At 42.8% G+C, this 21,806-nt stretch overlaps 1 protein-coding gene across 2 annotated transcripts in view; it reads right to left on the reverse strand.

Moving 5' to 3' along the window:
- akt3a (AKT serine/threonine kinase 3a) overlaps positions 1-21,138 on the reverse strand; it is a 50,799-nt gene extending 29,661 nt beyond the window's left edge. Inside the window, exons 1-3 of one of the 2 annotated variants that reach the window (XM_088420796.1) lie at positions 21,007-21,138; positions 20,784-20,892; positions 15,070-15,477 (exon numbers count right to left, since the gene is read on the reverse strand). In XM_088420796.1, coding sequence (XP_088276922.1) covers positions 15,070-15,115 — 46 coding nt within the window. In that variant the 5' untranslated portion in view covers positions 15,116-15,477; positions 20,784-20,892; positions 21,007-21,138. Of the gene's footprint in view, positions 1-15,069; positions 15,478-18,960; positions 19,087-20,783; positions 20,893-21,006 lie in introns of those variants that run through there. The other variant, XM_088420795.1, reaches the window with a different exon arrangement.
- Positions 21,139-21,806: the final 668 nt, after the last annotated feature.

The following is a 21,806-nucleotide window of genomic DNA, read 5'->3' on the forward strand; positions in this document are numbered from 1 at the left end:
CTCCAGTCTGCTCAGACATCTTAAGACGAATCCAGGCTCCTGCAAACAAATCCACTTAGAGTGCATTAGTGTCATTAGCACATCGGGGCCGCGGCTGCTGCAAAGGGCGTTCGGCGCGGTTTGGGCGCAACAAAGCAATCTATTTGAGGGTTACGGGCGCAGCTGGCTCGCCGTCACGTGACCGGAGCGAGCAGGGCCCTTGACGGGGCCCGATACCCCCGGCCCCTGGTGGGAGCGCGCTCATCCCTCGGGGGGCGCTAAAGAGATTGCACCCGGCCAGCTGCACCTCCTGGTACGCTGGGCTGGAATGACGAGACGCCCTGGTGCCCAACTAAGCCCCCCCCCCCCCCCCCCCGGGCTCCCCCGCAAGCTGGTCGTCTAACAGCACGCTTGAAATATTAACCCATCATTTTGTATCGCCTTTTCCTTGCTGAGCTAATTTATTGCAGTACAGCGACAGTCCAGTAGATGGCGGTGTCTCCCTTGAACATCATCCCGGAGATGCTCCACTGGTAATCCCACTCAGCACATTGGTGCGCGTCTGCGTGTGTGTGTGTGAGTGTGAGTGTGTGTGTGTGCGGTGGGCCAGCAGAGCCCGGCGCTTCCTAAAATGCACTCAGGATTAGTGCAGTGTTAGCATATTAGCATCTTAGCCGAGGGAGGGGCTGGCAGCTCGGCGCCACCTGTGCCACTTTTGGCCCCAGCGCCTACGTACCACAAGGATTGACTCCATTGTGGGGGTCTAACCCTGGATGAAACGGTTTACGGATTACCAAATAAACACACACAATCCATTCTCAACACTAGGTATACTTTTTACTGTAAAATCTATAATTACTATCTAAAGTTTTCTGAGCATATTACATTTATTTCTATTACTGCATTTTTATTTTTAAACTCCTTTGTTCGTTATATGTATTTGTTATTGAAAATATATTTTGCATTTTTTTTTTTGTCCAATATATTTTTTGTCATGTAGTTTTAATAAATTTGCAAGAATGTATTTTCATGAATTATTTTGCACGGTATGATTTTTTTCCTTTTCTTTTCATACTTTTCCGATATTTTTCAAAATCCTTTTTCCATTTTTCTTATTATTTACCCAATATTTTTGTATTTGGGCAAGTATTTTTGCACATTTTTTTAAATATTGTCACATTTTATTAATTGATGGGAATTATGAGAAAAGCCGAAAAGTTGAATTTATTTCATTAGTTTTGCAAATATGCTTATATTTTTGTCTAATATTTTGCAACATTTGATGTTTCATGTAGTTTTTATCTTTTAAAAAATTGTTTTAATTAAGTGTTTGTATTGTTTGTTTAATATCTTTCTACTCTATAATCTGGTTACTTTTGATATTTTGTATCGTCTAATATTTTGAATTTATTTTCGATGTATTGTATCTAATCATTTGTTTTCCGAATGTTTTTTTCCTCCTACTATTTTATTCTATTTACTATTTTTTCAATTTCAAGTCTTAACAGCACGAAAAAAGTTTAGTGCACGCTGTGAATATCAATGGCGTAGGAATAAAGACGAGGCTCGATAAAAAAGCAAAAGTCTAAGTTTAATGGTGCGTGAAAACATGCAGTAAAACGGCAAATGTCACGCTGCCTGTGTTCATTATGTGCATGTGTGTCTAATGTGATTAGTGTTTGTACACGCACACACACACGCACGCGCACACACCAGTTAACTCAACAGTAAGTGCTGTTTTCCGCGTCTATCCTGCGTTCCCCGCATCGGTTTTACCTCCAGTGCGAGTGTCCTCACATCGCTCTATAGCGTCAGTGCATGCCCGTGAAAGTATGAATAGCAACGCTTATATTGCTCAGATAATGGCGCTCCATTAATCATGCCACATGACCACTCACGATGACATTCTTTAATATCAAAAGGAACACTGTGGACTTCCACGGTTTCTATAAAAAAAAAAAAAAAAAACCTCACTGAAAATTCCACAGGAAGAACTTGAGTGTTTGCTTTATAGCGAGTCTCAGTACATTGTTACAAAGAGATTTTTGAAACGTTTCATGTTTTAAATATTCTTGTGGGCTTTGTTACCGCAGCATAAAATTATTTAAATTGTAATCATCTAGATTACAGGGGTGTCGAAATCATTCTTATCGAGGGCCACGTTGCAGTTACGGTTTCTGTCAGAGGGCCGGGATGACCGTGATCAAATACTTTTTGGGCGTATTTGTCACACTTGCAACTAGTTTTGAAATCAGAGAGAAGGTGAGGGAAAACAATTTCAAATTGACTTACAAATGTGATATATTGATTTGGAATGGGCGTTTCGCGGGCCGCGGGAAATGATGCGGCGGGCCGGATCTGGCCCCCGGGCCTTGAGTTTGACACCGGTGATCTAGAATGATCGAAACAAATTTTTGGCAATGACACTAAACTAAACTAGAGCCATTTGGTATTCCATTCTAACCCTGACACATATTTTTTTTCGTTTCTTTCATAGCATTTTCAATACTACAACAAAATATCGAATAGCTGCAGCCCAATACGGCGGTGAGGGGGAGGCGCCATCAGAACGAGGCGAGGCGACGTCGGGAGCCTATCACGGCTGTCCAACTGTTGCCTCTGACTGCGCGCATGTCTGTTCATTCATCTTTAAAAGAGTCCGGGCGGGACCTTAACCAGGCCGGCCGACCGACCGGCCTTTTCCAATTGAGCAGCGGTGAACAGGTGCAAAGCTTTGTGCGTGTGCGTGCGTGCGCGTTGCTATTATTCCAGAGTGGCTGGCTCTGTATTAGTCATTGAGAAATGGCAGGCTGGGGGCTGTGGGCAGCAGCTGGCGTTACGCGTGCATGCGTGTGCGCAACTTAAGACCCACTGATCTTTTGTAAAGCCCCCCCCCCGCCACCCCCCCTTTAATGCACCCCGTCTCTCTAAACGCATTGTGCAGTTAGTCTCCATGTCTGCATGTAAACCTATACACACGCACAACATACTTCTCAGTACACACACTCACACACACACTTGAGCAGAAAGGCCAAGCGCAGCAGGCCAGAATAAACAATCAAGTACTATTACACACACACACACACACACCAGCTCAGCCAACTGATGTGTTGTATTAAAAGAGCGACAGCAAGTGCTCTCCAGCTCACTAACTGCTGCTTTGTCTCCTTTTGTCCGTCTATCCGGCTGTCTACCTGTCCGTCTGATCAGCATCATAACAATGGCCATTCATCGCCAAGGAAGTAAAAACTGCTTTTATGAATGAACACCAAGGAAAAATGCAGGCAAAACACTGCCACCTAGGCTGTTTTTTTTTTTTTTTCCCCTCCTCACAGTCATCAGTCACGCTCCATTATGCATAACTAAAAAGCCACGGAGACCAGAATCATATTTGTTTTGCTTCGTCCGCTGCCAAAACAAACGTAAAAAAAAGAAAAGAAATACTTTCTACTGTGACACCGAGTCCAACCGCATGGCCGGCAGCGCAACGGCCACCGCTAATTGGCTGGATTTAGTGACACAATTCCAGTTTTATTATCTCACGTTACGCAATTGGGTGATGGGGCACAGCTAGGGATGCCCCAATACCCATCATCGGAAATCCGGCCCCATTACTACATCTGATCTGAATTGGGGGGAGACAGGCAAGAAAGCTACATGGATATTGGTAAACGAAAATGTTTCCAAAATGAAAAAAAAAATGACAAAAAAAAATAAACCTCCTTGAAAATGAAAATAATGGAACAGTGAATGATGTGCACCGTTGAAAGATGAATGAGCCAAAACTTGAAATGCGTTCAAAATTAGTGATTTCAACTTAGCAACATTCATTTCACAACCTCTATGAATTATATATAAATAGGGAATAAGGTGAAGAACTAGGAAAAAAAAAAGATTATATATATATATATATATTTTTTTTTTTTTTTTTTTCTGATTTTCATACATCAAGGTATCATCAGACTGTAACAGTACTTGACCCCCCCCCCCCACCACCAAAAAAAAAATGCAGGTTTCATATAAATTACATGTTCATTTATAATTAGCGTATCGAGACTGACATTTTGTTTAACACATATAAGTCGCAAGTAAGACGGGACAAAGAATTGTTTGTGAAGGTGCCCCGCTTCAGAATTATGGAAAAGACACTTCTAGTGTCTGTGAGCAGTACTGATATCGAAGCGTCTGTGCAAGCGTGTCTAGACGTGCGACAGGCTAACGCTCTATTCAAAACACAGATATTGTGTCGAAACACGCAAACGGAAAGGCAACATCCCAATATGACAGATGTTTGTCCTTTCTTTTACTCCCCCACACACACATCACACACATTCAATTCATGAATGGCAGATGGCAAACAATAGGACACTATTACTTGTTTTTTGGCAACATTTGGATTTTGTAAGTATGTTTTGTGATCCCATTGTGTGGCGGAAGTGACTATTGTCCATCGGCCAATCAAGAGGCAGAAGTGTTTTGTTTTGTTTCTTTAACCGCCCACCTTCCAGGTATCGCACCACGCTAATGGAACGGTGCCAAAAAGTTTTACAGACAAATCATTTGGGACTTGCTAACTTGTCAAGTTAGGACTGTGCCTGGTAATGGCGACAGGAACTCTGAATGTGCGGCAAAATTGCACTTTGCTTGGTTCTATTGTAGTTCTAAAACAAAATAAATCGGGTCTACAGCAGTGGACCCCAAACTACGGCCGGATCCGGCCCGCTTCCGCTGGAACAATGCTAGCGACGCAATCGAGACTTACACATGCATACACATGCATTTATACTTTTTATAATACTGACAAAATCGTCTCGCGGGCCGGGTTAAATCCATTTGTGGGTCAGAACCGGCCCGCGAGCCGTATTTTTGACACCTTTGCTTCACAGTATTCAAATAAATTTGCGCATCAATATTTGGGGCGTCAATCAAGCGAGGGATGCAATGTTAACTTTTGCGTATGGTTTGCGCTGCCTCGTAAAACTTTTGACTTTTCTATTAATCAAAACATTTCAAGTTTTTCTTTGAAAAAGAATCAGCTCGTTTTTATATAAAATCATCTCACGGGCCGGATTAAAACCGTTCGCAGGCCAGAACGTACGTTTGACACCCCTGGATTAGCGACACCTATTTGAAAGAGGTGTGCAAAAGAAAGAGCAGCATGAATAGTGCAAGAATTCAGAAATAACGTGCATAGTCACAGCTGAATGTGGAACATCGGAGAGCTATTGAATTTTCAGTTAACTTTATGAGAGATTCTGCTGACCCTGAAAATACGCTGCACCTTCCTGTTTGTTTCAAAATAAAACAAAGATAAACGAAACGTCAACGTTGGTGTTTTTAGGGATGGTGTGTTTATTATAAACGAGCGCATATTATCCATGGGATTTTACAGCATGCGGATCATAACATTTCTCTTATTTAGAAAGTTTGGCGATTTGAGGGAAGGTGTGTTTATTATAAACGGGTGCGTATTATACGAGGGATTTCTCAGGGTGCGGATCATCCGCTCATTGGAGCCGGATGCTCTGAACAGACTGTTCAGATTTTTACTTTGGTGATTTAATAACAATCAGCGCTCAGGCACAGCAGGCTCAAACGCGCGGCGCCGCTAATCCCGTCAAGAGACAGATTACAGGTGGGAGGGCTATAAATAGACGGGCTGCCCCTTTAACCTGGCCGCTGCGACATCAGCTGTAAAGTCGGGCGTACTGTAACATTTGACAAAGCAAACGTAACGACCTCTGGCGCCTGCTTAACTCCGCAAAACTCCATTTACACATTTCCAATCATCACTAAGACTGAAGTAAGTAAGTTGCTGCGACGTTTCCAAGAGCAGTAATCTGCTGGCCTAAACCAAGTGAGCGACTGCGACCTGCCTGCCACCTCTAATCAGCCCAAAGCCTCGGCGAAGCGGCCAACAATACCTCCGCAAGTTAGACCGCACACTGTCCTTTTTGCTCTAATCGCTGCGGCGGCTTAAGTGGTCAAAAGCATACGCTTCACATTTAGCTTTCTTAAAACGGTACAGTGTGTACAGGTCGCATGGGACCCTTCGTACGCTGCCGGTCCGACCCCAGATAGGCCCGAATCAGGACCGGCGAGCGGCTACGTTTCAGAGGATTTGGAAACTTGAAAATGAACTAGATTTCCAAACGAAAAATTCATCATCAAAAACGTATTGATTCTGCAAGCAATAAGCTGTCAGTTAGAGATGTTCGATACTACTTTTTTTTCCAGACACATATCAGTACTCAACCCTTTGGTCACAAATATCAAAACAAAGTAAGTTAGGACACAAACATTCCTGAGACGGCATGAAAGACATTTCTGAAATTTTATATATATATATATATATATATATATATATATATATATATATATATATATATATATATATATATATATATATATATTAGTAGTGTTGGCTGTCGCCGCGTGTAAAAATTCTTGAAATAAGGCGAGGTATAAACTATACTGTAACTGCTATCGATACATGCTCAACACCAGTGTTGATTAAACAAATGATTAACCAGTTGATAAACCAACCAATTGTTGCAGCTCTAGTTAAAACATGAAATGGTCAAAACCACTAAACGCCTATTCATTCTAAAAAAAAAAAAAAAAGATAAATTTTGCGCTTGTGATTTTTCCCGACAAAAAACGCTGGTTTCGAATAAATGACACATTTGAACCCATCATCATTACTTATCATGAACATTTTTGCTAAACACGTACAAATGGGCTAAACGAACGAAGTTTGAAGTGTCCGTGAGTGCCGCTAATATTGGAGCGCTTGTGAAAAGCTGTCCAGACACGCAGCTGGCCACCGTAGCGAGCGGCCGCGTTCTACCTATAGCAAAAAGCCGAATGCAAAACAGCCGTATTTAGCAAAAAGTCGCATCTCGACTGACTGATGAAACGTTTCTGGTCAGCACTTTGATGATCCCGAGCTCTAAACTAATCCCATTACTCAACCTCCTTCGTTGAACATCCTCTGCAGCCATCAGCACTCCATTCATTGATCCTCTTCATTCATTTATACAAGACTCCACATTAGTTCATTCATCCGCCTCCGATCATTAATCCATCTGGTTGTTTGTGCGGCCTTTGCAAAGAGTCTTGGCGCGAACGATCGCGAGGACCGCTCCTGCGAGCCCGTCGCTATCTTACGGCTTCCAAACAATGACACGCAAATAAGCTGGAAAGGAGGCAATTAACCTGGAAAACTCACATTACTCCAAATGGGGCAATTACCACTTAGCTTTGTTTTATACCAGCGCTTCTCAAATGGGGGTACATCGGGGGGGATTACGGTCATCGCTGCGACGCACGCCCGCTTTTGCTAAAACACTTCACTTATACAGTATTATAATACTTTACAGTATACAAAGAAGAAAGAGCATCAAAGTTTGGGACCGCAATCAAGTTAGGGATGCAATGTTAACTTTTGAAGCGTGTTTCTAATGAGGGCAGGTCTCCTCTGCATTGGCAAATATCCGCAGCCTGTGTAGCACATCAAGTGTCTGTCTTTGCTGCGGCGCTTGTCTGCAGGCTCTGCAAAGCAGTCTGCCTGCCATTCTCCTCTGCAGTGTGCACTGAGTCATTCCAAGGACAATAGAGACAGTTTGTAGAGCCACACTGGAACGCGCACTTCCTCCGGATGCGCAAGAGGATGTCATTCATAACAAAGCCCGCAGTGTCTGCCCGTCTGCCGCCTGCCCCGTACGTCCACGTGGGTCGGAGAAACCGCGCCAAAAGCAGACGGAAACGCAGGAGAGACGGCGTGGACGACGGTGATTGATGTCCGAGACCTGGCGCTGCCACCCGATCCGGCCGGCCGGAGCGAACCCATTGAACTCGCCCGGCCAAAATGGCCGCCGCGCTCGCTGCATTGCACTCGCTGAACCTCCCCGCCAGGCAGTTTGATATTTACGACGGCGAGGGGACGGTTCCCCGAGAGAGGAAGACGGCGAGGGGGTGGACTCTAATGACACATTTCAATGCTTCATGTCCAATCCAAGACAGTAAACACACACACATAAGGAGGTTACAATCGAATACTTTTAGAAACGCTTTTTCGATTTGTCATTTCCTCGATTAATCAAATAATCGGATATAATTGTATGCCGAATGAAAGTGTATTGCAAAAAATATGTTGTTTTTGTGGTTTTTATGTGGAAAAAATAAACAAATGAAAAAGACAAAAAAAACGTTAATATAACTTTAAACTAAAAATATAACAGATTAGCGGATTTCCAATTAAATGTATCGAAAGTGCTGGAGTACATAGACATGCATTGATGTCTAACTTTCGCTAAGGTTGGGCAATATGGCCAAAAAATCTCAATTTTTTTTTCATTCTGGACGATTACAATTTTAATCAATTTCATGTGGCGTAATAGATCCGTCAAGAATTTATCTAAATGAGGTCTAGTTTTTAAATCAATATTAACATCAACTTAACATTCACAGCTTGTGCACTGCTTGCTTGAAAAGCATCAAAGAAAGAAAAACTGTTTTCACAACACCCTCCACAAAACAGTAGGACAAACCTTCTCATGCTGGAGGACGTAGCAAAAAAACGACACGTGTCTCTATTTAGAATGTTTACGATGGAGTTCATGCATAATGCTATGTATTTCTAAGCAATTGTGCATTCAAATGAGGGTAAACATATGGCGATGAGGAGCAAAACAAATCGGGCACAGTAGACGCACCCGCAGTATGGAATCATATCCCTGTGTGGAATTATTGGAAGGTCTGCTAAATAGAACACCAAAATGTTATCAAAGACAGTAAAGCAGACTTCAAATCTACTGAGGGAAGAGTATAGCTGTCATGGAACTTGACCACAACTAAATAAAGTGACATTTTTGTGATTTTCATGTTTAACAAAGTTTTGCGGTCTGCCAAGGTACTCTGACAGATGGTTCGGTTTTTCAGACTCCTTCCAATAGCAACTGAAAAAAAAGGTTGGAAGGATTCTCATTTTCATTTCGGAATTCTCACTTTCACGTCAGAATTTTGCCTCAATTCTGAGAATTCTGGCTTTAAAGTGAGAAAGTTGATGTTACTCTCAGAAGGAAGTTAGACTTCTGACTCCTGAAACCTTGACCTGTGATTTTAATGTCTGACAATGCCTCATTTCTGACTTGAATGTCAGTAGTCTGACTTTATTCTGAAAATCCGGTCCTTAAAGTGAGAATTTTAAGAAGGACGTTAGAAGAAAGTTTGAATTCTGAATCTGAGATTGTCCGATTTCTGACTTTAAAAAGCTGAATTCAAGCTTTTTTTGTGAGAAGCTAGAATTCTAACCTCGGAGACTTCAGAGGCTGACCTGATTAGGATTCTGAATTCTGGCTATATTCTTAAAATTAAGTTAGAATTCTGACTTCATTCTCAGAATTCTCACTTTAAAGTCAGAATCCTGACTGATCTCACAGCTCCGACTCTCATTGTAGTCAGAATTCTGAGAATAAAATCAGAATTCTGACTACAATGAGAGTCAGAATTCTGACTTTACTCTCAGAATTCTGACTAAACTGCCTTAAATGAAAAAAAGTTCAGTCCAAAAATGACAACTATTGTGTCCGTCTCAAGGGCTGAAAAAGTAAGTGGCAAACTTCTTTATCTCTTACGCGAAGCCTTTGAAAGCGTCGAGAGCGGCGAAGATGCCGGCGTCCCTCTCGCTGCCCTCCCTCCAGGCCATCTGCCGCCTGCTGTGTGGGCTGCAACTGTATCCTGGGCGACCGCGGCGACAGAAGGTAAACTCGGCAACTTCAGACTTCTCCGACGGGCCAAAGTAGCGTTGCAACAAACTTTGTGTTGGCGGAGAGCTTGCCGGGTGTCCTTTAGGAGCGGGACCCGCGGCTAGCCGCCGTCCTTCAGACTCGATGGCGTTCACCCGTCCCATTTCTATACGGCGTTATCCTCGTTAGGGTCACGGGTACGCTGGCGTCTATCACTCAAAGTGGCTTTTTTATCATCCGGCCTTTATCTGTCAGACGACAAGTGGATTGTGAGCACTGGTTATTTTACCTTGAAAGTGCTGATTTATTCCATATGCGCGGCTCTTTCTTTGAAGGAGATAAAGAAGTGATGCATCCCACTCTGCTTTAATGAAGAGAGGAAAGGGAGTCATCGGTGGTGCGCTGAGAGGCTGGGGCGTCTGAGGACACCGTGTACTGTACTCTGCCCAGGTGATTGTTCCTCATCGCTTCTTTGTTTCCGCCGAGATTTTTTTATGTCATTATGGGAACTTTTTACGCACGCTGATCATTAAAGTCATATCTTTATGGAAATGTTAATGTCATTTTTGACAAATCCTTTCCGTTAGTGTAGTAGAAGGGGGTAACCTAATTTCCCAAATAAAGGACACACTTTTATTTAGGACGCACCCTTAATTTTAGGGGCAAATTCTGGTATTTTCTATGTTACCGTGTGTAATCATCGTAAGCAAGAATACGGCCCATATAAAAATTCACATCTGTGTGTCAAACTGATCAATTTTCCTCTAATGGTGTCAAAAAAAAAAAAAAAAAACTTTCCATTTATAGGACACACCCATACTTTTGGCCTTCATTTGTGGGAAAAAAATTATGCATTATTTTGGGGGAATTACGATATTTTGATAAATGATCTTTTCACTGATATTTTTTGATAACTATTTTGGCAATTAATCATTGGATTGGATTTGTTTTTTTTACATTTTAATTTCCATCCCTTTATTAAATAACAGGACATTTTCTCGGCGCGGAAAAGGAACTTTTTTAAATGATACAATTTAACGCTGGGTAATAAATCCAATTCATTTGATTTGGCTGACACAAACATTTGCATGAATTCTTTATCAAAGCCAGTTCAACACCTAATCAATATTTACCATGATTGACAAGGATATCCAGTGAGTGCATCTCGGGGTGGCAAATATTAAGTGCACATAAAATATAAGCTCACCGTTAATGATACACCTAACAAAGGGTATAGCTCAGTTACTGAGGTAAAATGTAAACAAATTACATTGATTAAATCAATCATAATTGAAAGCAATGCAATTCATTTCCATACAAAACGTCAATTAAATGCAAATGAGTAGTTATCAATGCAAAATCTTTGCATATGCTAATATATGGTACTTAAGGGAAATTACCTGGCATAAACCAAAATGCTAACAAGCTAAGGTATAAAAGGCAGCACTATATAACATGCTGAAGACGAGAACACTAGCTAGCATGTTATCCATGTCACAAGTTGTTGGATCAACAAACAAACACATTTTTGGGCATATTATCATCAATGACAACATTCTTTCAAAGAAAGTATAATTTATGGACAACCGTGGGACAGATTTCACAGAGAGACAGAACGTGTGTCACGGAGAGCGACTGCCCTCAAATGAAGCCGCACCGTCCTTCCTCACGACAAAATGTGATATCAACAGCAGCCCGAGGAGGCGCCAAAAACAAAGACTAAGCCAAAGAAAGTACAGATAAAGCAAAGATTTATAAATCAATTCAAAACATTATTATTTTGGGTGCGGCCCATGCAGCCCGATACCCGTTGATCCGGACCGGCAATGTGGGACCTCTGATGTAGACCATTCAAAAACCGGACACTTTGACCTGCAATGTTAGAATAAATGCTATTGAGGTTCAAAGGAGCCACGATAAAAGGCTTAGTTGTTGACTTTGCAAAAAAAAGAAGCTGCCCCACCACCCAAGTGAGAAATGTCAAGTGCGCAAGCTCCACCGACTGCCCGCTGGACTGACAGCTGTGGGACACCACACAGGAAAAATATATAGAGCGGACTGGGACCGCTGTCACAGCCACTGCCTGCCATCTCTGTTGATGACTGGGGAGCTTAGTGTGCATCTGGGAAACGGCATCGTTCACCTTATACGCTGAGGCGCATCATGATAACTTCGGTTCAGCTGAGCAATAAAGGCGAGAAATATTAATTGAGCTACTTAGTCATTTTTTGATTATGATCAAATGAAAGCTTACTGGACCGGACCAAACTAGTAAAGAAAGCCACCGTGGTTTCAGCATGTAAAGATTTAGCGGTGCCCTCTGCGTGAAATTTACGACGATGTCGTTGTAAATCTCCGCGGGTCATAAAAAGCCGCTATAAAATGATGATTAAGATGTGTGACCTGCAAATTTAACACTATCTTGAGAGAGAAAAAAATGTAGAGCGCCAAACAGATAGACGGGCAATATGTTCTATTTTACCTCAACGGATTCATAAAGATTTTCGGGGAAAACAAATGCCAATCGGTGTGCCTTTGTTTGACTATACCTATTGATGGTGACAATTTTGAAATTTTAAAAGAGCAGGTAGAACAAGTGCTGATTTTTTTTTCCAGTCATTCTGGTCAATAACAATTTTAATCAAAGGAAAAACGTTGGACATTATTCATTCAGAGGTTTGAATTATTCAAAAATAAATTCTGTGCTAAATGTTCAGTCAACAATAATGTATATTAGAGCAATATGACCCAAATATTTTTGATTGCCTTCATTATGGACGATTATGATTTTATTGGATGGAATAAACCCAGCAAATATTTACTTAAAGATGTGGTTTATAAAAAATGTGTAAAAGTGGAAAAACGCTCTTGTTTCTGGGACGCTACAGCGGCCCATTAAAAGTAATCTTGAGACCAAGACCGATCTGGAGAACTCCAACACAGACATGCGTCCATCGTTCTGTCAGATCTGTTCTTTACTCTTTCCATGTCCAGAACTCCCTTTCTTATGTGAACTCTCTTGAAGCCCAAGAAGGAGCATAAATTGAAGAAAGAATAGAGCCTTCCACACGGCGGCAAGGCGACTGAGAAAATTTTTTGAAGGTACAAAAGGTTTTTGTCGTGCCAGTCGTAGGTGTCACTCCTGCTTTCGGTCCACGTCGTCCAATGACTAAGACTGCAGTCTTTGCTGTATCACGACCCGGACAGTGAGTCAGCACCCTGACCCTGTACTATACACACACACACAGGATTTAGCATATGATGCAGTCAAACATTCATATTCCCGACACGGAAAAACACCCCTTCAGCCCTACAACCTGGATCCCTTTCCCTCTCTCTCTTTCAGTCAAACACTGCGTCGTGACTGGAGGCGATGCGTTCCTTTTAATATGCACAGACGAGTGTGTGAGGATCACAGCGGCACGTTGGCACACGCGGTAAAAAGAGTGTGTGGCGGCTATGCGAGGATCTAGCTCACGCGCTAAGAGGCACTTTGATGCCCAACAAGTTCCCCCGCTGTGCAACAGGGCTGGCCTACATTACCCACAAGCCTGCTGTCGTGCTGTCACTTCCTGTGCAACAGTTTGCCTCGCGCATTCCAAGGAGCTCCCGTCACATAGCGGCGGAATGACGCTCATGGAAATCCCCGCATCAGAACCACTCGAGCGACCGTTCGCTGAACCTAACATCACATAGTTTGGAATTCCACCAAAGATTTCATCTGGAATCATATGTTTAAAAAGAAGTCAAATTCATATGAGATTTTAGCTCAGTGAGCATAAAAAAAGGGGTGTCTGCCGTTTCTTGCGTTGGTAGGTTACTTGGATGTGGCCGCCACAGTGACGCAAAGATGAGAAGTGTGATAGCCATGGAAAGAAACAGGAAATGAAATTCGCTGGATGCTCAGTACAGCCTGAGTGACACAGTAAATGAAGCTGTTGATTACATAGCAGATGCTAACCACGGTACACTTATTGAAAACACCACACAATAAGTATGCATTCCAGCAATAATTAAAGTGCCAATAGACGGTAGTAGCAGTTGGAATGTGAGTATGGTGGTTTTATTCATTTGTGTTTAGTCTTGTTTAACGCTGAAACAAGTCCTGAAGTTACTCGAGTAACTTGGCTCAAAACAATCCTAGAGGCATTTTTTTTCTGTTAGGGGAACCCATTTATTTAGAAAACACTGTCAAGAACAATTCTAGCTAAACACAGTCACAAGTGTATATGCTATGCATGACAAGACCAGGTTGTCAACTTCAAGTTAAGCCTTAAACCTTCCCAAACGACTTATGAACATCAATGTCTTGGTCCACCTTGGTCCTGGCTGCAGCTTAATGGCTGACATGACTCATAACCAACGTCAACAACACGATTTTGTCTTCAAATCAAGTCAGTTCAACTGCTAGTTAAGGATGGAGACATAAAAGACTCAACTGACACAGTTGAGTCACTTTTGAACAGACCACTCTTACTCAATGTAGGTCTGAAGAGTCTGCGAGTAATACCAGTACCTGGCTTCAAATAAAAAGCTTGAGACATTTTTCTTTGCCGTGTATACCGCTTATACAACTCAGAAAAAGCATGTCAAGCCAATCTCAGGAACAACAGTTTACGCTCTGCATGACGGTAAAACACGCCGGGAACGCGGTGAGGAGCCCAACTTCAAGATACAGGAGTGGAGGGACTCAGGGTAATTTCGAGCTTTCCATGAAATTAACATGGATGTTTTTGCAATATTGGAAGAAGCACACTTGGGGTTAAAACATGCAAGCGCACCAACCTGAGCCTGACGTTGAGCTTGTCAGAAAAGAGAAGTGGCATCTTTGCAACATGGCCACCCTCCCTCCACTATACTCATTTCCCTTCTGTTTGTATTCAGTGAGGCTGTAAACAGGATGTGTTGTCACTGCCCCCCCCAGCACCATCGCCACCACCATGCCCCCTCAGCACCCCTCTCAACCTTGTGTCATATGATTCTTTTGTGACATTCATCGCTACAGACCAGCTGTATGTGAATGAAACCCGACAGAACTAACTTGATGTCACAGCCTATATGATGGCTGCCCCTGACAGATGCAGCAAGCGGTGTGACCGCAGGCTAACACAGCTCACACACATTCCCATACACACTAGCGGATAAACAGGCAGCCAAGCCCATAGTAATAAAGAGCCGCGGCAAAAAACACGCCACTGTAAGCTGCAGACATCCATGTGCTCGCATGCTCCAATCACAAACCGGCACATGTGGCGGCACCGGCGAGCTCAGGCCATAGCGGCGAGACCGACGTGATAAAAAGGCGGCAGCAAGAAGAAGGGAGACCACCGGACGTACTCACCCCGTTTCTGAAGCCATCCCTCTCTGACGATGGTGACATCGCTCATGGTTCCTTCACGCCGAGTGTGTTGCCGCTACACGCCTGCTCCACAGAGAGCGCCGGGCAGGAGGAGGACCAGGAGGAGGAGGAGGAGGAGGAGGAGGGCGGCTCTCCCAGCCTCGCGTCACTCTCTCTCCCTCCCTTCCTTCCTTCCTTCCTTCGCCGTTCACGCAGTCGCTCTCTCCGCGACACGCCAAATACTCAGCGCGCGTGTGTGTGAGTGTGTGTGTGTGTGTATCGCGGTGCTTCCTGTTGTGGCTTATCTCCCTCCCTCCCTACGTCTTCTTCTTCTTCTCGTCCTCCGCCACTGCCACCGCCTCCTCTCCTGTTCCCTCTCCAGACCTTCCTCCTCACCGGCAGTGACTCAGCCTGGAAGGAAATGAAATATGGAGGGGGTAAAAATAAAACAAAACGATATATTTTACATCCTCTGCTTTTCATTCTTTTTAAAACTGAGAAGGATTGGTAATCATCTGCCTCAAATGTCACGCTGTCATCGTCAGGCTTTAGCGCCGATGGCAAAAGAAGAAACGTGACACAGAGCACAAAACTGGCTCTTCGATGGCGTGACAATGAAGATGTGAGGCGATGATAATTTAAGCACCACTTGTCATTAAGCGTAGACCAGATTATCAACCAGACCGATTATTGCCACAGATATTTAGTATTGTGATGAATATTGGTATCGATTTGGCGGCTCGGTTGACCAGTGGTTAGCAAGTCCGCCTCAGAGTTAAGGGACTCAAGTTCAATTCCAGCTGGCTTCGGCCTTTCTGTGTGGAGTTTGCATGTTCTCCCCGAGCTTGAGTGGGTTCTCTCTGGGCACTTCGGCTTCCTCCGACACTCCCAAAACGCGCATGGCAGGTGTATTGGACACCCAATATTGTCTTTAGGTTTGATTGGGTGCGTGAATGGGTGTTTGTCCCGGTGTGCCCTGCAATTGGCTAGCAACCAGTTCAGGGAGTCCCCTGCCTACTGCCCGAAGTCATCTGGGATAGGCAACAGCAAGCCTGTGACTTGAATTGTTAATCAATAAATAAATGCTTTATGACATTTCAGCAGTTATAAATTTGTATTTCGTTTTTTGTTTTTTTTTTACGTTTGCTGCCAATAATTGTTTTTCACTGTTGCTGAAAATTATTTTCTGCTCCAAATATTGGTTATGAGCCTTATGTACTACCAATAATCTGCAGGGTATCAGCCTGAGAAAAAACACATTGGTCTAGCCACGGTCTAGCAGGAAGTGGGCTTTGTAAAGCCCCTTTGCAAGAACGTTTCCAGTTTTACCGCCGAATAGGCCACACGTTGGTCACTCATCATCTGAGTGAATTATAAATCAATGAGTCAATCAATAAGAATGAAAGACTACAGGAAAGTCTGATTTATGAAGTCCTGATTCAAGGCAACATCCAAGTATGAATATGAAGAAAATGGCAATGGCGTTACGCTTGCCACTATCTTGGCTAATCAGTCTAAAATAGCAAATCAAAAAGTCAACAATTATTAACGCCGAATTTTAATTTGTTGTGTCTTGCTTGTGCTTGTTGTGTGTCTTGCATGTGTCTGTTTGTTTTTATTAGGTTTTCTATTATAAATATTTTCTCCTAATATTTCTCAGCAGGTACATTACTGAAAAAGTTTGCGAACCACTCGACTAATTGATTGCTAGTTGTTATGAAATACAAAGGAATAGGACCGTAAAATAATGGCATAACAGATATATTGAGGCAAAAAACTTAACTGTACAATGAAATTATTTTTCCAAATTAACAACCCAAAGACAAAGGGGGAGAAAACACACTAAGCAAGGGCTTTTAACTTAAAAGAAAAAGTAAAAGTCCTTATTTGGGGAAGTCGTCTGTTGAGGTATTTCCTGCAACGCTACTCGCACAATTGACCGCGGCAAAGTCTCCGGCGCCAGCCAGAACATGACCTCGCTTGCCAGACAAATTTGTCTGCTTCCTTCATTCATCTTCATCTGGCATGCCGCGTTATTCCTGCATGTGGATTTGCATGTGTGGGAGGTGCCAGAGCATCTCAGGTCTGTGGTGTAGTTCGTGCTATGGGCTATAAATAGCAGTTAAAAAAAAAAAAATCAAAAAATAGAGAAACACAGTTACACACTCTCTCTCTCTACCCAAAATCTCTGCAGCGGCTCTCCCCCGCATTGCTGGCGTGCTCACCTCAAATGCACCCTGCTACACTACACTGTATTACACAACAACAGCGCCACGCACGCCGCCGCCGCGTCAATTGGGGATTAGCGCTACGGCGGCTGAGCTAACACTTTGGGCTACCTAGCGGCGGGCGGAGTCAATCAGTATTCGGATCAGCTCGCGTCTGCGCCGCTGCCGACACCCAGGGCGGGAGGGACTGCGGCGTCACGGTTTAAGCCAGGAACACACCCTGGTACAAACACACACACGAACCCACACGCAATAAAAACGTCTCTTTTCATTTGCTCGTCTCACTAGAACAAGAGCACCGAGTCCAAAGCGCTTAAAACATGACTGAAATGAAGAGCGAGGAGACCCCCCCTGTCACCAGGCTGGTGGTTGCCATGGTGATAGCCACTGTCGGGATGCGCCAGCCATGCCAGGGGAAGCACATGCCAGGCAGCTTTTAGAAAGGAAATTCCATTCTCAGGCACACTGAAAAGGACATACTAAATACAGGCCTGCCACTAATTTTAAAACTCGATATATATCGAGGCGGCAGTGGTTAGCACGTCTGCCTCACAGTTCATGGACCCGAGATCAAATCCACCTGGCCTTCCTGCGTGGAGTTTGCATGTTCTCCCCGTGCCCGCGTGGGTTCTCTCCGGGCACGCTGGCTTCCTCCCACACTCCAAAACATGCATGGCAGGTGTATTGGACATACTAAATTCTAATTGGGTGCGTGAATGGTTGTTTGCCCTGCGATTGGCTGGTAACCAGTTGTGGGTGTCCCCCACCTACTGCTGGAAGTTAGCTGGGATAGGCACCAGCAAGCCTGCAACACTTGTGAGGATAAGCAGCTATATATATATATATATATATATATATATATATATATATATATATATATATATATATATATATATATATATATATATATATGTATATATATATATATAAATATATATATATATGGTTTTTTTTCTTTTTTAAACTACGATAATTGGCAATTTAATTATACATGTATCTAATTTTGGCGCATTTCGGTTCCCAGCCCAGTTAATGTTTTAACTTGGAGTGTGGACAAAAAAAAAAAGCCTGTGCAGGTAAATATCTCAGTTAGGACTCCATTTTAGCAAGCTTCCTTCTTCGGACCCATTATGATGTCCGAATCATCAGCATCATCATCGTTTACGTCACTGCCGGCCAAGCTGACGCACGTTCCCCCCCTTCCACTGTCACCATAATAAACAGTGAACGTATGTCATGCCGTCGATGTTGGCGTGACACCGAAACTGGGCCGAACGTAGCGCAACCGTAGCGCCACGCAGTCATGTTGTTATGCTAACCTCGTCATAGCTAGCATCTGGCTAGCTACTTTACCTGAAGCAGCAGGTGCAGTCTCGACGTACTCGCGCTTTTTTTTTCTTGGCTTTTTTCCTCTCTCGTCTTAAAGACGGTCGCTTCGTTTATTAATCAGTTTAACAGCCCCGAATCCCGAATGTGAGGGTGAGCACCCTGGCGGATTCCCTCACCGCATCAACATCTTGTTTTGACTTTCGGGGGAAGCTCCTGACGTCACGCGGAGACCCCCCCCCCCCCCCCCCCCCACTCCACCACATCATGCCCTCTTTCTCTCTCTTTTCCCCGTCGTTCACGCACACAAATTACAGCAACTAAGAATCCAGCGGCTTACCTTCGGCTATTCGGCGTTCTTGCTTACGGTCTTGTCGGGTTTTTTGTTGTTTTTTTTAAGGGAGCTGGCTTTACCACTGACCGCTCGAGCGCATCAGCTTCATCTCATTCCAACATCCCGCGCGACCTCGCTGAGCAGTGAAGCCAGATCTCGCGAGATCGCATGGAGCTACTTAGTCATACATACGATGTTTACACTACCTTCAGTTTTTATTGTTTTATTTTTTTTTCATATTTGTGTAATGTAGTTCAGCATCTGCCTACAAATCAATGCGAATGGCCGCCCGTTTAATACGCTCGTCTAAAATTATATATTTAATCAAAATTTCCTCCAATTATGTCATTATTCATTTTCAGAAAAAAATCATCTGTAATATGGATGAATATATAGAATATATAGATTCTATATGAATAAGCCAAACAGACCGTTAACGATTTCTCGCAGTGATTTATCGAGTTAAGAAAACTATCCCGACTAATATGCAAGTGTAAGGCTTTTCAAATGATCATGCTCGGAAAAAACAATGTCCCATCACATGCGAGTTTTTTTTTTTTTTAAAAAGGCCCAGGGGCATCATGTGGGTGTCTCTGTGTAAAAGTAATACAAAAACTTGAAGTGAATGAAAAACTGTTTAGAATAAATACAAAAAAAAAATCGTGAATGTCCTTAGATTATGCATTTTGGCTGGTGCAATTTCAAAGCATGATGCATTTACAACATGTTTGTATTTGTGTGCATTCATATATACTTTTTAAAAGATCACTGGATTTTATGCATCCATTGTTCATCTCATTTTCAATTTGTAGTTTTCCAAAATACATCAAACCTTAAGAATTGCCCTGTGTGCTCCAGATTAAAAGAAAAATCAATATATAAAGAATTAATAAATACAAAATTGTCACCATTACAGTGTATTTAAAGACAATTAGTATACATTTAAATAAATACAAAATGATTGAGTGGCTTATACACAATGAATATTAAAAAAAACAACAACAACAACAGAAGACACTATGTGTCTATTTGGATGCCAGATTGAATGAATAGTGTGTCACATGATCGCTGACTGGTGACCTAAATCTGCATGAAAAATCGCCGGAGTTCCCCATTCCAAGTTGTACAGGCAGCAAGGTTTTCGCTGGCAGAAAAGTTTATCATTTTAATTTGAAGATAAGATCACAGTGTTGGATGACGCATTTTCTTTGAGTCACTATTGATGATACAACACAAGTGTGTTTGATAATGTGACACAATGCTTTGTGTTTTTGATAGATGCGCCGGGCAGCTGCGGAACATGTGACGGCATGCAAAAAAATAATGCGGGGTGGATATTCTTACAAACTTACATATGTGCAGACCACAGACAATGGATCTCCTGCAAATATATTCTTTTTTGGTCTGATTTTTTTGTCAATACTTTCCTGATAATTTTAGATTTTTTTTTCGACCATAAAGCAAATATTAAAATTATTAAGTGAAAAGTATTTTACAAAAATACTTGCCTTGAATTATTCAGAGAATTTTGTGATTCATGAACCAGCATGGCCCCTAAGCCCTATAACCTTTGGGGTCAATAAGATACAGACAACTTTTTTGTCAAATAACCCACAAAACAACGCCCCAAAAAATGACAACACGAAAACATACGCACACGCACATGCTAACAGGCTCAGCTGACACATAAGGTGAGTTCAGGCCAACACCGTCAAACTGAACTTCCACCTCTTGTCTCCACTAACACCCCCTGCCTTGGGTCCCAAACCTCCTGTTTTCAAACACTGCCACACACACACGCAACACTGGCGCACACACACATCCCCTACCTCAACTCCAGCCCCAGTTCCCAAAGCTGAAGGAAGCAGAAGCTGCCCCCTTCAGCCCATCGCCCGGGCGGCTTTGAAGAGACAGAGGGGTCAGCCCGACCCAGGAGACCTGCAGAGAGGTAAGGACAGCTGCGGTCAGACGGACCCCGCCGCACGAGGTGAGCCGAGGGGGGAGTACACAGACACGCGTTTCAATCATATATATCCAAGCATGCGCACGCACACAAGAGACGGGATAAGAGCAGCTGCCGTCGGAGCGTCGAAGGTGTGCTGCGCAGCAGCGGCGTTCGGCAGCCAGCATGGTCCAACGTGCCGACGCGGACCTCTTCTGGGTCACCTCCTGTGCGCTGGTGCGGCTAATGCAAGCGGCACACAAGCAGATGACCGCGGACGCAACACACCCCGAGCAGGCACGACAATCGTGAGCGACAAACGTGAGAAATGCGGTGCAAAAAGAAGGACTTCTGTGAAAACTTTTTGGACAGATTTGTTGAACTGCCACTAGTCCACGAGTCGGCCCTCAGACATATTTAAAAACACACACGCGCAAACACAAAAAAGATATATATATATATCTATATCTATATATATATATATCTATATCTATCTATATATATATATATATATATATATATATATATATATATATATATATATATATATATATATATATATATATATATATATATATATACATTGTGCTTCTAGACAGTTCAAACTATTAAAGTAGTTAATAGCCAAATTTTCCATAATTATTCGCTATTAAACTCGTTTTTCAAATCTTGGAATGAATACAAAAATCCTCAAAAAAAATTTTTAAATACAGGTGAAAAAACCCTATTACAGAGGTGGTCCAAATGTTTTCATCCGAGGGCCACATACGGATAAATAGGAAGGCATGAGGGCCACGTTATTTATTTATTTGAATTTTTTTACCTTAACTTATTTAACATTGTAAGGAAAAATCATGCGAGGAATTACCTCATTTTCTGTATAAAGTAGTTATGTTAAAAAAAAAAACTG

Source organism: Hippichthys cyanospilos, chromosome 8, assembly GCF_059441005.1.
Source record: "Hippichthys cyanospilos isolate Australia breed blue-spotted pipefish chromosome 8, RoL_Hcya_1.0, whole genome shotgun sequence".
Taxonomy (NCBI): Eukaryota; Metazoa; Chordata; class Actinopteri; order Syngnathiformes; family Syngnathidae; genus Hippichthys; species Hippichthys cyanospilos.